Genomic DNA, 14,990 nt, shown 5'->3' with positions numbered 1-14,990 from the left:
GATTTCTGTGAACCCAGACCAGCTTTGACTTCATATATGAAAATTACTCTCTTCGTGCTCTTAAGGTTTTCAATTATTTAGAAACACTTGTTTTCTGTACGTCTAGTACGTATGCTGCTTTAAGCTATGACACTCAAGTTTTTATAGTGGCCCAAAGGGAGGAAATGTCTTCAATTGGGCAAAATATATAACATATCAGTAAACTTGCTGATTCTCTTACTCACAAGAATAACATTTTTCCTCCAGATTTTCCCATCCTGATACCATTCTCAGTTCAATCATGGGTGTGAAGATTTGAGGCATAAATATTGCGTCAAAATGTTTGTGAAAACTTAAATCCGGTTGAAACCCATATTTTTCTACTGGATTTAACTAAGAGATACCCTGGGATTTATTCACAAAGGTTAGTCTAATTCTAAGGATTGAAATTGTATAATCTATCTTTTCTCAACCACTCAAACTAAGTAATAGATTTTTCTGATGCTGATGAAAAGTGGATTTACTGATATAAAAATGTGGGAGTCAAAAAAAAGTAAAAATGTGGGAGTCTGGAAAATTAGCACTCATTATTTAAGAACATGTCCAATTCAGATTTGAAAACTTCACTTCTTCAATGACATTTTGTTATTTGTTCAAATTTGTAAAATTGACAATTTTAAAGATTAAAGTAAAAAAACAGAAATAAGTCATTCAGAAATAACAACTTATTAAATTTTTTTTTCTTTCCCAGGTATCTATATTTCTGTTAATTGTGAACATGCTGTAGATAGAGTATTATGATTTTCCCGCAGCTAAACAGCAAAGCACTTTTATTACTTTTGGATTTCATCTCCATTCCTTTTTTGTGTAAAGGGAACAGCCTTTCTGTCGACAATTGGAATTCTGTTGGGTTTTAATTTTACCTTTACTTCTTTACCTTTGCTTCTCAAAGAGGACATGTGTTTCAGGTAACCAATGAGAGTGCTCCACATCCCTGGATTATTCATATGACAGAAGCATGGCCAATCAGAAAAGTTCTTTTCCTTGTTGGGTGAAGGTGACAGAGAATGGCACTTCCTACTGTGACCCTAAATATAAGGCAACAAAGGTGGCAATGATTGACTCTGTCATTACACGGAGAGTCCCTACAAGAGAATAAAGTTAGCGTACAAAGGAGAAGAGTGGGAGAGAGTAAACGCAAGAGTCTAGTCAAGAATTTGATTTATTTCTCCTGCCCTACCTCTTGGACTTCCAACTTCTGTGTCAATATAGTGCCTCTTGCATTTAAGGTAATTTGTTTGGAATTTTTCTCACTGTCACCCAGAGAGTGCTAATACTATAATATTATATCACAAAATATTTCATATCTCAAAATTTTTAATTCTTTTCTTTTTTCTGTTCTCGTTTCTCAGATGATCTAAAATTTTGAATAATATATTTGTAAATTATAAAAAATAGCCTATTCTAAGAATATATAGTTCTAAGAATATAAAATACTGAGTGTGTCAATAAATATTAGCTCTTATAATAGTCATTATTGTTGCAATGTTTATTGTCATTTCTATGAACATATCAGACTCAACGTAGCCTTTTCCTTTCCCACATTTTGGGATATTTATATTTTAAAATTTCAATTTTTTCCCTTTTAAGTAAAATTTGCTAGTTGTCTTTCAATATAAATTATGGCAACTTACAATTCTAGCTATTGAAATGCTAGAGGAAAGTATCAGCTATTCTTTTTTTTTTTTTTTTTTTTGAGACAGAGTTTCGCTCTTGTTACCCAGGCTGGAGTGCAATGGCGCGATCTCGGCTCACCGCAACCTCCGCCTCCGGGGTTCAGGCAATTCTCCTGCCTCAGCCTCCCGAATAGCTGGGATTACAAGCACGTGCCACCATGCCCAGCTAATTTTTTGTATTTTTAGTAGAGACGGGGTTTCACCATGTTGACCAGGATGGTCTTGATCTCTTGACCTCGTGATCCACCTGCCTCGGCCTCCCAAAGTGCTGGGATTACAGGCTTGAGCCACCGCGCCCGGCAGCTATTCTTTTTATTATATTTCTCAAATTTAAAAAAATTATAATAATTTCTTTCTGATCAGAAACATCTCATCGGACTCTCATCAGCATTGAGTTTGTAAGTTATTATAATTAATTATTGCCAATTTAAAAGATAATATAGTTTTTCCTTTTGTGATTGAGGCTTTATAATTATTATATGATCATGATTTATTAAGGCTTCATTGTATAAGCTGTTCAAAAAAAAGATTAATTTAAACCAATTTTAAATTTTAATTTTAATCTTAAACTTAAAAATTTTAAATACCACTTAATACTTCTGAAATATATTGGTCCACCCACAAGCCCTTTACTCATTCCAGTTTTTTCTTTTTACTATAAACTTCTTATGTCTGTGGTTAAATACAGAGTTCTGATCTGGTGCTCAGAACTTGCATTTTAGGAGAGAGACTAGACAGACAGCCCCTCTCAGGCCTTTCTCAGACGGCAAATCTAAGTTGCAATAAACCTTCCAAGCAAATTTACAAGCAGGGAGGAAAAGCAGGGACTTGAACAGGTGTTTGTGCGCCCATGTTCATAGCAACATGATTCACAGTAGTCAGAAAGAGGAAGCAACTCGTCCCATTCTTCTTCCAAAGACATTTACTGAAAAGGCCAAACACTTTCCCCCACTGTTTTAGGATGTTTGCTTTATCAGAAGTTCATTTTAATGCATATTAAGAAATTCCTTCTTCAACTTTAGTGAGCTAAGAATCACCTTGTAAATTTGTTTAAAATGCAAATTTATGGATCATCCACAGAAATTTCAATTAGTGAGAACTGAGAAAAATCCAAGAAGCCTACATTCCACAGGTAGACCTGGCGTTTCTGCTGTGTGAGAATCGCCCTCCCTCCGTCACTGCCCGCGCTCTCTCTCTCTCTCTCCTCTGTCTCTCTTTCTCCCACTTATTGGTAATCGCCATTTCTACCACCCGCCCCAGGCACCCTGTCATCTGCTCTCTGCCTACGTAGTAAACATCTGAATAAGAAGAGGAATGAGGGCCGGGCGCGGTGGCTCACGCCTGTAATCCCAGCACTTTGGGAGGCCGAGGCGGGTGGATCACGAGGTCAGGAGATCGAGACCAACGTGGTCAACATGGTGAAACCCCGTCTCTACTAAAAATACAAAAAATCAGCTGCGCATGGTGGCGCGTGCCTGTAATCCCAGCTACTCAGGAGGCTGAGACAGGAGAATTGCCTGAACCCAGGAGGCGGAGGTTGCGATGAGCCGAGATCGCGCCATTGCACTCCAGCCTGGGTAACAAGAGCGAAATTCCGTCTCAAAAAAAAAAAAAGAAGAGGAATGAGTGTAGACTGCTTTACGAGACACCAAAGTGTTTCACAGAATGGTAGTAAGTACACGTACAGTGGAGCGCACTTGCAGTCCCAGCCGCTTGGTAGTCTGTGGGAGGATTCCTTGAATCCAGGAGTTCTGAGTCAGCGGAGGCAACCAGGTGAGATTATTGTAAGGGTTATTGCCGAGTTTAAAATGAGGAAACAGGCCAGCATAAGAAAATTAAATGCCAACGTATTCAGCTCCGGGCGAGGTCCCAAGGCCCCGAGGAAAGGGGCCAGAGAAGTCGCGCGGGGCTTCCCCAGGCGTAGTGAGCGACTGTCTTGATCGGTTATGAGGGAACAGGAGGTGGCCGCGGCAAGCTGCTGTTGTTGGGTGGGCGGGATTTCCGGTGAGCGGGCTGCCAGTGGGGAGCGGGACCTGGACGGGGCAAAATGCTATTGGGCAGGTTTTGGCGGGGCTTCGTTTAAATTTTGGCGGGGTTTTCCAACGGCTGGCTAGGTGCGGAGTGCAGATTCGGTGCCGAGTGCAGAAGTGGGCGTCGGGGAAGCTATGTGGGGGAGCTAGATGCCGAGCGCAGGGCTTGATGTCGAGAGCGGAGTGGTGACATAGTTTTCAGGCTCGGAGAGGGATGGGCATGTCCGAGCTCCCGGGGAGGCAACCAGCCTTGCAATCATGACTCTTAAAAAAAAACACAGTAAAAACTGGGCATAGTGGCGCGTGCCTGTCATCCCAGCTACTCAGGAGGCTGAGGCAGGAGAATTGCCTGAGCCCAGGAGGCGGAGGTTGCGGTGAGCCGAGATCGCGCCGTTGCACTCCAGCCTGGGTAACAAGAGCGAAACTCCGTCTCAAAAAATAAACAAATAAATAAGTAAATAAATAACCCCACACCGTAAAATGACAATAAGCAAAACAGCATATCATTGGCATATCAAAACACACTAAAGTGTTCAGAAACAGAATAGTTACACATAGAAAGTAGCTTTTAAAAGTAGGAATGAGAAAATCGATTTTTTTCCGAAATAATTGGTGCTGAGATGATGTATAAACCATGTGAAATAAGACCACACCTAACTTCTTACTATCCATTAAAATCAATTCCAGATGGTTGAAAGACTTCTAAAAATCAATAGTAACAGAGCAGAGTATTAAAAAATTCATATACTTTGAGATGAGAAAGGATTTTGAGAAGAATGAAATCAAAAATTGCATTCATAAATCAAGGAGTAAGAAGATTGCAGATTTAAAAAACAAAGGAGTGTTCCAGACAGGCCCTGTGCACGTCCTCGGGAAGTAGAAAGGGCAGGGCCACAGCCGCCTGAATTCTGCTTTCCACACGTGCACTGTCCATGTTCTCTCCAGCTCAAGATGTTGCCGAGGCTCCACGCTCTCATGGGAATATGTTCTGAGCTCTCTGGCCTGTCACCACAGGATCACTCTTCTGAAGAGACTTCCTGGAGGACACTGATGAGAGTGTGAAAGCAGGGATGGGAGGAACAGCAGGGAGGGGACAGACCGTGTGGCACATGGCCACCCCAGAATGCCCATTCTCCCCTCACCATTTTAGACAGCTTTTTCTTTTCTTTCCCATTCTCTGCACTCCTACCCTCAACTTTGTTATTGTCTCCACTTTAATTCCCACCCACCTTTCTTTTATTCCATCGTTCTCTAACCTTTCTATACACATATATACACACTTAGTATCCAGCCTAGAACAGGAGGCTCTCCACCTTCATCTCCTGGAGATCAAGGTCTCCAGATTAGGACTGTTAGAGAATCACTCAGGTTGTCACCAAGTAGGACTTCTTTTACAAAGAGCCTGGTAAGGTGAGAAAACTCAGGAGATTGCTTCCGCCATAAACTAATTCGTTCTTCATGGAATGTGGATCAATTTGTCAAAGCATTCAAATTCACCTTTAGTACTGGCCATTTCAGTAGTCATTGTGTTTAACAGCCTAGAGAGGGAAATACAGTCTAACGTTAGAAAGAGAAACCACACTGAGGAGGCCACAGAATAGCAGTTAGGAATAGATGTGTGGAGGCCAGGCCCCGTGGCTCACTCCTCTAATCCCAGCACTTTGGGAGACTGAGTGGGACAGATCACCTGAGGTCGGGAGTTCGAGACTAGCCTGACCAATATGGAGAAACTCCATCTCTACTAAAACTACAAAAAGTTAGTCGGGCATGGTGGCACATGTCTGTAATCCTAGCTACTCAGGAGGCAGAGGCTGAGGAGGCTTGAAGCTGGGAAGCAGAGGTTGCGGTGAGCTGAGATCACGCCATTGCCCTCCAGCCTGGGCAACAAGGATGAAACTCTGTCTCAAAACAAAAACAAAACACAGATGTGTGGAAATTAGACAAAAATAGGCTTGAACCAGGAGTCTGCCAGATCTAATGTAAGATTTTAAGGAACTTCCCTTCACAGAGAGATGTTAGTAACTTCACACTTCTTTTTTGCAACTTTTATTGTTACAACAACAATACTAAAAATATTTATTATACGGTCGTTTAGATAAGGGTAACAATGTACTTAAAGTGCTTAGTCTAGTGTTTGGCACAGAACTCCTCATTATGCTAGCAATTACTGTGTGTCATTATTTTTACTTCAGGGTGACTTCAAGAACGTATTGATCTCAGCTGCTCAAACTTGAACCTTGCTTGGCCCCTTCCCCAAGGGCATCTATGGCCAGATAAGAGCAAGAAGATAAAGAAAGACACAGTTAAGGAATTTTTCTCATCAAGTAGGATGTTTAAAAGGGGAGAGTGGATCACTTATGGCTCTTTTCAGTGCAAGTTCTCAACTCCTAGAAAGGGAAAAGATACTTTTGTTTCAGCCGGAAGGAGCATGTGAGCCTCCTCGCTGCCTCCCTCTCTTTCTCCCCACTGCTGTCTTGATTTCCTTTCTCCTTTCCTCATTCCTTAATCTCGCTCTTGCCCCATTTCTTCCTTGTTTCCTTTTCTTCCTCCTTGCCTTCATTTCTCTCCCTTTCTCGTTCTCCTTCCTTTCACCCTTTCTTCTCTTACTACAGCTCTAGGTTGACTGTAGACCTAGTAAGGTCATTTTTGTCAATAATTTAGAAGTATTCAGAAAGATTATGAGTTGGCCATTTTAAAATGGTCCAAAATCTTAGAGCCCAGAACAGCAATAAATGACATAGGCGTGCCCTGCACAGGAAATTGAAGCAAGCACATTATCACAATAGAACATATCTTCTTATCTCTTGTAGTGCCTACAGGAAACCTGATGAGAATGCTGATCACCACACACTCACTGCCTCTGCTTTTATTGTTGCTGCAGCTGCTGCAGCCACTGCAGTTTCAAGACATGTATTATGAAGATTTTTATTTACCAGTATCTAGAACTGAAGAAGACTTTGAAGACTTTATAGTAGAATTTCAAAGTACAGGGCCCACCAGACCACCTACCAAAGAAAAAGTCAAAAGACGCATCCTCGTTAATCCCGGAATGCCATTAGGTGATAGTGGCTACTGTAATTATCAAATAATGAGAAAAAACGTTTACTACAAATACAGTTGTGTGACAGAACATTACTTCCTTCTTATGCAATATGACGAGCTGGAAAAAACCTGTTACAACAGATTTGTGCCATGTAAGAATGGGATTAGGAAATGTAACAGGAGCAAGAAATTAGTAGAAGGAGTGTATTGTAATTTAACGGAAGCATCTAACCTACCAATGTGTCAATACGAATCATTTTATAGGAGGGGATATGTCCTTATCACTTGTACATGGCAAAATGAAATACAAAAACTTATTCCTTATACTATAAATGATATCGTGGAGCCACCTAACCACAGAAGTTTACTTAATGAGGATGGTGTCTTTGTCGTACCACCGTAGCAGAGTTTTCTCTGAGAGCTTACGGTGGGAGGATATAATCCTCTCCATAATGATCCTTATAGATCAAAGTTGAGAATGGCAGTTTTGCTTCCACTCACTTTAATCACCCACCTTCCTTTCTTCCTTTCCCAACGCCTCACAAAGGCACCATAAGCAAGGTTCACAGACAGTGCTCTGAGATGTGATCCCATGCAGGTCCCACAAGTTAGCATGCCTTGAATGTGTTATGGATACAAATGCCTGCAGTGGAAGGATGACCAGCACCAAGAGAAACAGAAAATGGTTGCCTGCAGTGTCCTCTAAAGACACATCCATTTGATTCTCTAGTTCACCAGAAAGAATAAAAAGTGCTTCAATCTAGTCAGTGGCTCTGGTATGGTGATGTGGGGTTTCTCAGTTTGGAATTTTCTTCCTTGTGACACAATTTAGTACCAAGGGAACACAAATCCCTTTCAGACATTTATGCAATACATCTGTCCAGGGCTATGTGTATGGCTATTTCACTTGTCTTATTCTTTCTTACAAGGCACTGCATAGATCCGGATGTGGACAGCTCAGGGTGAAGCATTTATATATTTAGGAAAAAGCACATTTCAGTCATCCAATGTTATTTGCGTGAATTCCCACATCTTTAATTTAGCTTAGATGCTTGTGTTTACAAAATTACTCACTTTTGGGAATAGTCACAATGATCTACAATTATTTTCCTCACTTTCTAGTAAATGTGGCTGCATCTGAGAATACATCACCTCAGAGAGAGGCTGGAGGATCAGTCTGGTGAAAGAAACCTCTTTGTCCAGTTTAAGTAACAATTATCTCCTCCTCTTCAAACTTATTAACAACATCTTGTTATTATTATCATTGCTTAAAACTTTCTGAAAATGGGATATAGAGTAGTGATGGGCAATGGTAGGGAGAGTGTCCATTGCTCTTCGCATGCTTTACTCCAGTCCAGTCTGTTAGTCTCCTCTTATTCCTTATCTGTGTCTTACACTTAGAGCTGAGCTCCTAATGATCACTCGGTTGATGTAAATGAGGGCCTAGCGCCAAGGACTGCTAGATCCCATTTTAGTGTCTAGAGGAGGAACACAGGAAATCAAGCCTCTAGGCAATTGTGATAGTTGATTTTATGTGTCAACTTGACTGGATTAAGGGATGCTCAGACACCTGGAGAAACATTTTTTCTGAGTGGAAGTGTGAGAGTGTTTCTGGAAAAGATGAGCATTTAATCCATAGACTGAATAAAGATCTCCCTCACCCATGTAGGTAGGCATCATCCAATCTGTTAAGGGCCTAAGTGGAACAAAAAGGCAGAGCAAGGGCAAAGGGACTCTCTCTGCTTGAACTGAGATATCCATCTTCTCCTGCCCTTGGACACCAGTGCTTCTGGTTCTTGGGCCTTTAGATTCAGACTAGGAGTTATGACATTGGCTCTCCAGATTCTCAAAACTTTGGGTTTCGACTGGAACTCCATCACTAGTCTCTCAGCTTGCAGATGGCAAATTGTGGGGCTTCTCAGCCTCAATAATTGTGTGGGCCAACTCCGCACGATAAACTTCTTTCTATGTATCTGTGTATGCTCTACTGGCTCTTTTTCTCTGAAGAATCATTGCTAATACAGCACCAATCTTCATTTGGAGGCACATGGCTTTACATTGTAATGTCTGAGTGAATAAGGTACCAACCAACTTTCTCCATGACATCTTCTAAAACCCAACCTTTGGTACATGAGCTGAAGAAATTCTGTGCTAGCCTGGGTATGTTCTACAGACCATCTCTCTGGTCATATTCATCTCATTGATCTTGGAGGTTATACAACATAAAATATATTTACAAGAGTATGGCTGGGCATGGTGGCTTATGCCTATAATCCGAGCACTTTGGGAAGCTGAGGTGGGCAGATCACTTCAGGTCAGGAGTTCAAGACCAGCCTGGCCAACATGGTGAAACCCCATCTGTACTAAAAATAAAAAGAATTAGCTGGGCATGGTGGCCTATGCCTGTAATCCCAGTTACTTGGGAGGCTGAGACAGGAGAATCACTTGAACCTGGGAGGCATGTATATACATAATATATACAGCCTCTCCTAGGAATATTTTTCTCATATCTCTAACATAACTACAACAATCCTCATACAGAAAGATCTCAAAATTTTCCTTCTGCTACAAATCAATTGTGTGGAGAAAAAAAATGCAATGTCTTTATTTTGTTGATAACTAATCTGACATTCTGATGAGATAGCACTGTTAAGAAAGCTGAAAAACAGGCCGGGTGCGGTGGCTCAAGCCTGTAATCCCAGCACTTTGGGAGGCCGAGGCGGGTGGATCACGAGGTCGAGAGATCGAGACCATCCTGATCAACATGGTGAAACCCCGTCTCTACTAAAAATACAAAAACTTAGCTGGGCATGGTGGCATGTGCCTGTAATCCCAGCTACTCAGGAGGCCGAGGCAGGAGAATTGCCTGAACGCAGGAGGTGGAGGTTGCGGTGAGCCGAGCGCCATTGCACTCCAGCCTGGGTAACAAGAGCGAAACTCCGTCTCAAAAAAAAAAAAAAAAAAAAAAAAAAAAAAGAAAGCTGAAAGCTGAAAAACAAATGAACTATATATTCAGTAAATTCCAACTGAAACACATTCAATATGTTAAACAGCCTCTTAGAAAACAGTTTCTCATTGTGATTAATTAATGTGTTCAAACTCTCAAAAGCTCCTCCCTCCCCAGATTCCCTTCTTATACGGAAGTATATGGGAAGGGAAATGTGTATGTTTCTACATTGCAGACATTCATGGCCCTCTGGTGTTCTGCCCTTCCTTCCCTTTGTCTGCAGAGATGTATCCTCTGTCTGCAGTGTGCCTGATGTGGTTGATGTAATGTGTTATTTGGAGTTTATCAGCTTGTTTAGGACCCAGTAGCATTCCCTGGCTGACTCAGCCTCACCCTGGCTCTCCTTGACTGTAGATTCATAGGTGACATGACTGCATTTGGAAGTCCAATTCAGCCTCAGCTGTTACGGGTTTTCTTGGAGAGGTCCTCTGGCTCTCCGCTCATCATCTAGGCTACGTGGAGGCTGGAAGTATTTCAAGAAGCCTGAGCATCCCCTCTGACTGTCCGTGTTGTGCTTCATCATTTACTCTGAAAAGGGTGTAACCTAAGGGCTCTTTCCTCAATGTCATCTCCAGTTTATCTAATGAAACTTTCATTCTCCAAGACTAAGCCTTACCAGAAGAAACTGAGACATGTATGAGTAATGGTTTTGCTCTCCATATTCTCCTTCTATTCTCATATCTATCATCCCTCTGGTTTTGGCTGGAAATGGGGAAAACCTTTCTTTTGCTTGACCTTGTTAAATTCTTTTACTTGCAAGTGACATTAAGCTGCATGGCCTAACTATCCTAAGCTTTTCTATAAACTTAACTGAGAAATTATTTTTTTTTCTGTTGAGGGTCTTGCCATGTTGCCCAGGCTAGTCTCAAACTCCTGAGCTCAAGTGATCTGCCCTCCTCAGCATCTCCAAAATGCTGGGATTACAGGCATGAGCCACTGTACCTGCCCAGATTTTTTCCTGACAGAAATTAATCTCAGGACTGGGAAAGGAAAAATGTAAGATAAGCCTGTAGTATCTTGTAATGCTAGAAAATACAGAGATATTTTTTAAAAGATAAGGACCTGAAGGAGCTCCTAATGGCCAAAGCTGGAACAATTTTAGCATGAAAATAAATTTTAAAATACCATCACATTGGGGATTAAGTATAAATAAATATTTTTAAAATACTGTAGAATATACACTCAGAATAGAATAAACATTCATGAAGTCGACACTAATATGAGTTTTAACTCAAAATAAAATAAATATCCAGGCTGGACATGATAGTGTGTCCCTAAATCAGTCCCTGCTATTCAGGAGGCTTAGGTAGGAGGATCCTTGAACCCAGGAGCCTAGAAATCTAAAAAGTTGAGCTTATGGAAGTACACAGTAGACTTCCACAAACTAGGGATAGAAGAAACACACCCCAAAATAATAAAAGCCATGAATGACAGCCAACATCATACTAACAGAGAAAAGTTGAAAGCATTTCACCTAAGAGCTGGAACAAGACAAGAATATTCACTTTCACCAATTTTATTCAACATAGTACTGGCAGTCTCAGCCAGAGCAATCAGGCAAGAGAAAGATAAAGGACATTCAACTTGGAATAGAGGAGGTTGAACTCTCTCTATATCCAATGATATGATCTTTTATCTTGATATGATCTTATACCTAGAAAACCGTTAAAAACTTCTCCAAAAGACTCCTAGAACTGATGAATGAATTCAGTAACTTCTCAGGTAACGAAATCAATACACACAAAATAACTGCACTGTTATACACCAACAACGACCAAGCTGAGAATCAAACCAAGAATTCAATCCCTTTTACAATTGCTACAAAAAATAAAATGTCTAGGGATATACTTAACGAAGCACATTAAAGACCTCTATAAGGAGAACTACAAAATACTGCTGAAAGAAATTGTAGATGACACAAACAAATGGAAATACATCCCATGCTCATGGATTAATGAATCAATATTGTAAAATGACCACAGTCCCCAAAGCAATCTATAGATTCAATGCAATTCCTATCAAAAGAGCAACATCATTTTTCACAGAATTATAAAAACAATTCCAAAATTCACATGGAATCAAAAAAGAGCCTGAATAGCTAAAGCAATCCTAAGCAAAAAGAACAAATCGGGAGTCATCACATGACCTGACTTTAAATTATACTACAAAACGACATCGTACTGGTATAAAACTAGATGCATAGTAGCTGTGTATGTATATTTACTATGTAGATATATTTACTACATTGTAGATACATTGTATATATATCTACATAGTTATACATTATAGATATGTATATCTACTATGTAATAGCAGATACGTTTCTTCTTAGTCTTGAAACTCTTGCAGGCATAAATGAGGCCCTTTAATCAGCCCTTTGCCTCTCTTAAGCCCCAAGCTAAGACCCAGACGGAGATTTCTAGTGCTTGGTGTCCTCAGTATCCATTATGATTTACGAACACAGGTCACAAGAAAGCTTTGTGAGATACACAAAATGCAGTCAGATATCTACTGAATTTGTGAACTGAATAATCAAATTTGCAAATTAAATTTAAAAGCTAAGGAAGAACTATGTGTCTTACATTTTAAAATATTAACCAATGGAATTCCAACTGCTAAAATAAAAATAAACTTCTGAATAGGCTTTTTGAAAAAAGTGTTTCAGTGCTTGGGAAAACACATCAGCCCTTCTGTTTTGAACCTTCTGTTCTGCAATAGCCTGATAACATCACCACATCTTCAATCGCTGCTAAGTGCTTAATGTAGAGAAAAATCCCTGTGATCATAGGCCTGCCCTGGGCCTTCTGTTTTTTTGCTGAGGGCCAAGAAGGGTACAATGATGACCATGGACCTTTCTGGCAGACTCAGGGGAACCCCTGGGGCATAGCGTGGGCATGATCAAAGGACAGAGTTGATCAGTTAAAAGAAAATGTAAGAGATATGAAACTTTCTGATATGTGCAGTCCATCACACATTGACCTCATTCTCCTCATCATCTAAGTGGGGGCAAGCATCGATTTTCTTCTTATTTCAAACAGTAAGAACACAAATTATGAAAGTAACATGCCCAGGCTTCAACAGCTTGTAAGTACAAAATAAGGCTGCACTTTCATTAAAACACACACACACACACACACACTTGAAGACTTCAAATGTCCATGTCACCAGATAGGAACATACTTTTCCTTTAACATCCTTGGGTAACATATGAGTTTCCTGGGGGTGCTAACTTCATGCATCCTCATAGGTCCTTTGAATTCTTCCTGCTGTGCCGCTTGTCCAGGGGTCATGTCCATAACTGTCCTGTCAAAGGATATCTTGAGCCTGTTCCCACAGGGGCTGCTGCTTCCGGCATCATCCATCACCACTGTCTCAGAGAATAGGTCACTGCTGCTCCCCTGTACTTTTGTATCTCAAAAAAATTACAGCTAGATTAAGAGGAGTAAGCTTTAGTGTTCCATATGATGGTAGGATGGCTATGGTTAATAATAATACACTATACAGTTTCAAATAGCTAGAAAGAGGATATTGAATGTTTCCAATGCAATCAGGTTTGGTGGTTTGCACCTGTAATCCCATGAATTCAGCAGGCTGAGGCAGGTAGATTCCTTGAGGCCAGGAGTTTGAGACCGGTCTGAGCAACATTGTGAGATCTTGTCTATAAAAGTATCTTTTAAAGGCTGGGCGGGGTGGCTCACACCTGTAATACCAGCACTTTGGGAGGCTGAGGTGGGCAGATCCCAAGGTCAGGAGTTCAAGACCAGCTTGGCCGATATGGTGAAATCCCATCTCTACTAAAAAATACAAAAAAATTAGCCAGCATGGTGGCATGCTCCTGTAGTCCCAGCTACTCGGGAGGCTAATGAAGGAGAATCACTGGAACCTGGGAGGTGGAGGTTGCAGTGAGCCAAGGTTGTGCCACTGCACTCCAGCCTGGGCAGCAGTGAGAAATTCTGTCTGAAAAAAAAAAAAAAAATTTTTTTTAAAAATGTGCTAGATGTGGTGGTGCACATATTCACCAAAATGTACATTTATGTTCTGTGCACTTTTCTAACTGTGTTATACTTCAATTTCAGTATGTTTTAAATTGTTCTGGAATCAGCAGATTTGCATTTTAAAACTTGATATACATTGACAATTTTTTTCCAAAAACTGGTATCAAAACATAGTCTAACATATCTCTAAATCCTTCTAACATTATCAGATATATTATATTCCATTCTAGTAGATATAAAATTCTATTTGTCTTGTTATTAATGAGGTTAAACATCACGTATGTTTACTAGCAATTTATTTTTGTGTGTGTGAGTTTCCTATTCATGTCTTTTGCATTATTTAGGAGCGCTTACATAACAAAATTCAATTCTTCTAGTAGATGCTGCAAATATTTATCTATTCAGATGCTTCTTTTACAAATTTGTGATATTTTTGTCACCTAGAAGTCTTAAAATTTATATAATTACATTATGAACAATGCTTTGTAATATCCCTTAATATTGTATATATTTTCCTATGTTTTCTGCATGTGCTTTTATAATGTTTTTAAAATTCTTTATGTTTTGGATATTTAATTTGTATGAGATATTTTTTAGTACACGATGTGAGGTAAAAATCCAACCCTTATTGATTTTTAAAGTATAGTCCAATAGGTCACCACTAGTTTGGAATTCTACTGTTGTAGCTTCTGTCATGCTGGAATAGGTTGTTTCATACCAATCCCTTGCTAAAATAATGAAGAGTTGAACACAAATATTTTTTAATCTGTCTGAAGTCATGAGAGCATGCCAAGGTAGTAATGAATTGTGTAACTACCATTCAGGAGTGGAGAGGCTAAGCGTGGTATTTGGGGTCACTTTCCCCCACTTCAAGTCAATGCCAATTTCAAAAGTGGCATATGAGAAGCTGACAAGAGCTTTAATAAGAACCACAGGGCTGAGGAAACAAAAACTAAAGTTTAAGACACAAGAATGAGGAGATATCTGATAGTGTCCCAGGCTTTTATTTAGAATACCAAGAGCTCTATCTCAGGAGTAAGGAGCCAAAAAAAAAAAAGAGCTACCATCACAGAAAATAAATCCCAGCCCTGTAACATGTAAAATTCTGATGAATAAATTCAATTAGAATCGATAATGGTCTAAGATCTCCTTCCTGAAGAAAGCAAAAGAAAAATATCATAGAGAGGCCAGGAGCAGTAAT

The 14,990-nt window shown here is 40.1% G+C and overlaps 1 protein-coding gene across 6 annotated transcripts; it reads left to right on the top strand.

The window, feature by feature from the left end:
• Positions 1 to 1,099: 1,099 nt before the first annotated feature.
• Positions 1,100 to 7,550, top strand: RNASE9 (ribonuclease A family member 9 (inactive)). Of its 6 annotated transcripts, XM_010346286.1 has the most exons (5): positions 1,213 to 1,268; positions 2,079 to 2,113; positions 2,796 to 2,847; positions 4,691 to 4,801; positions 6,556 to 7,550. In XM_010346286.1, coding segments are annotated over exons 4-5 (636 nt in total). In that variant the 5' UTR covers positions 1,213 to 1,268; positions 2,079 to 2,113; positions 2,796 to 2,847; positions 4,691 to 4,800; the 3' UTR covers positions 7,191 to 7,550. The 6 variants fall into 6 exon arrangements, with proteins under 6 accessions (XP_074247874.1, XP_003935845.1, XP_074247878.1 ...); XM_074391773.1 differs by lacking the exon at positions 4,691 to 4,801 and having other exon boundaries at positions 1,100 to 1,268; XM_010346287.1 differs by lacking the exon at positions 2,079 to 2,113.
• The last annotated feature ends 7,440 nt before the right edge of the window (positions 7,551 to 14,990 follow it).

This window comes from Saimiri boliviensis, chromosome 2 (assembly GCF_048565385.1).
Source record: "Saimiri boliviensis isolate mSaiBol1 chromosome 2, mSaiBol1.pri, whole genome shotgun sequence".
NCBI classification, from domain to species: Eukaryota; Metazoa; Chordata; class Mammalia; order Primates; family Cebidae; genus Saimiri; species Saimiri boliviensis.
Note: the sequence above shows the minus strand (reverse complement) of the source record. Positions and strands in the feature narration are given on the sequence as shown.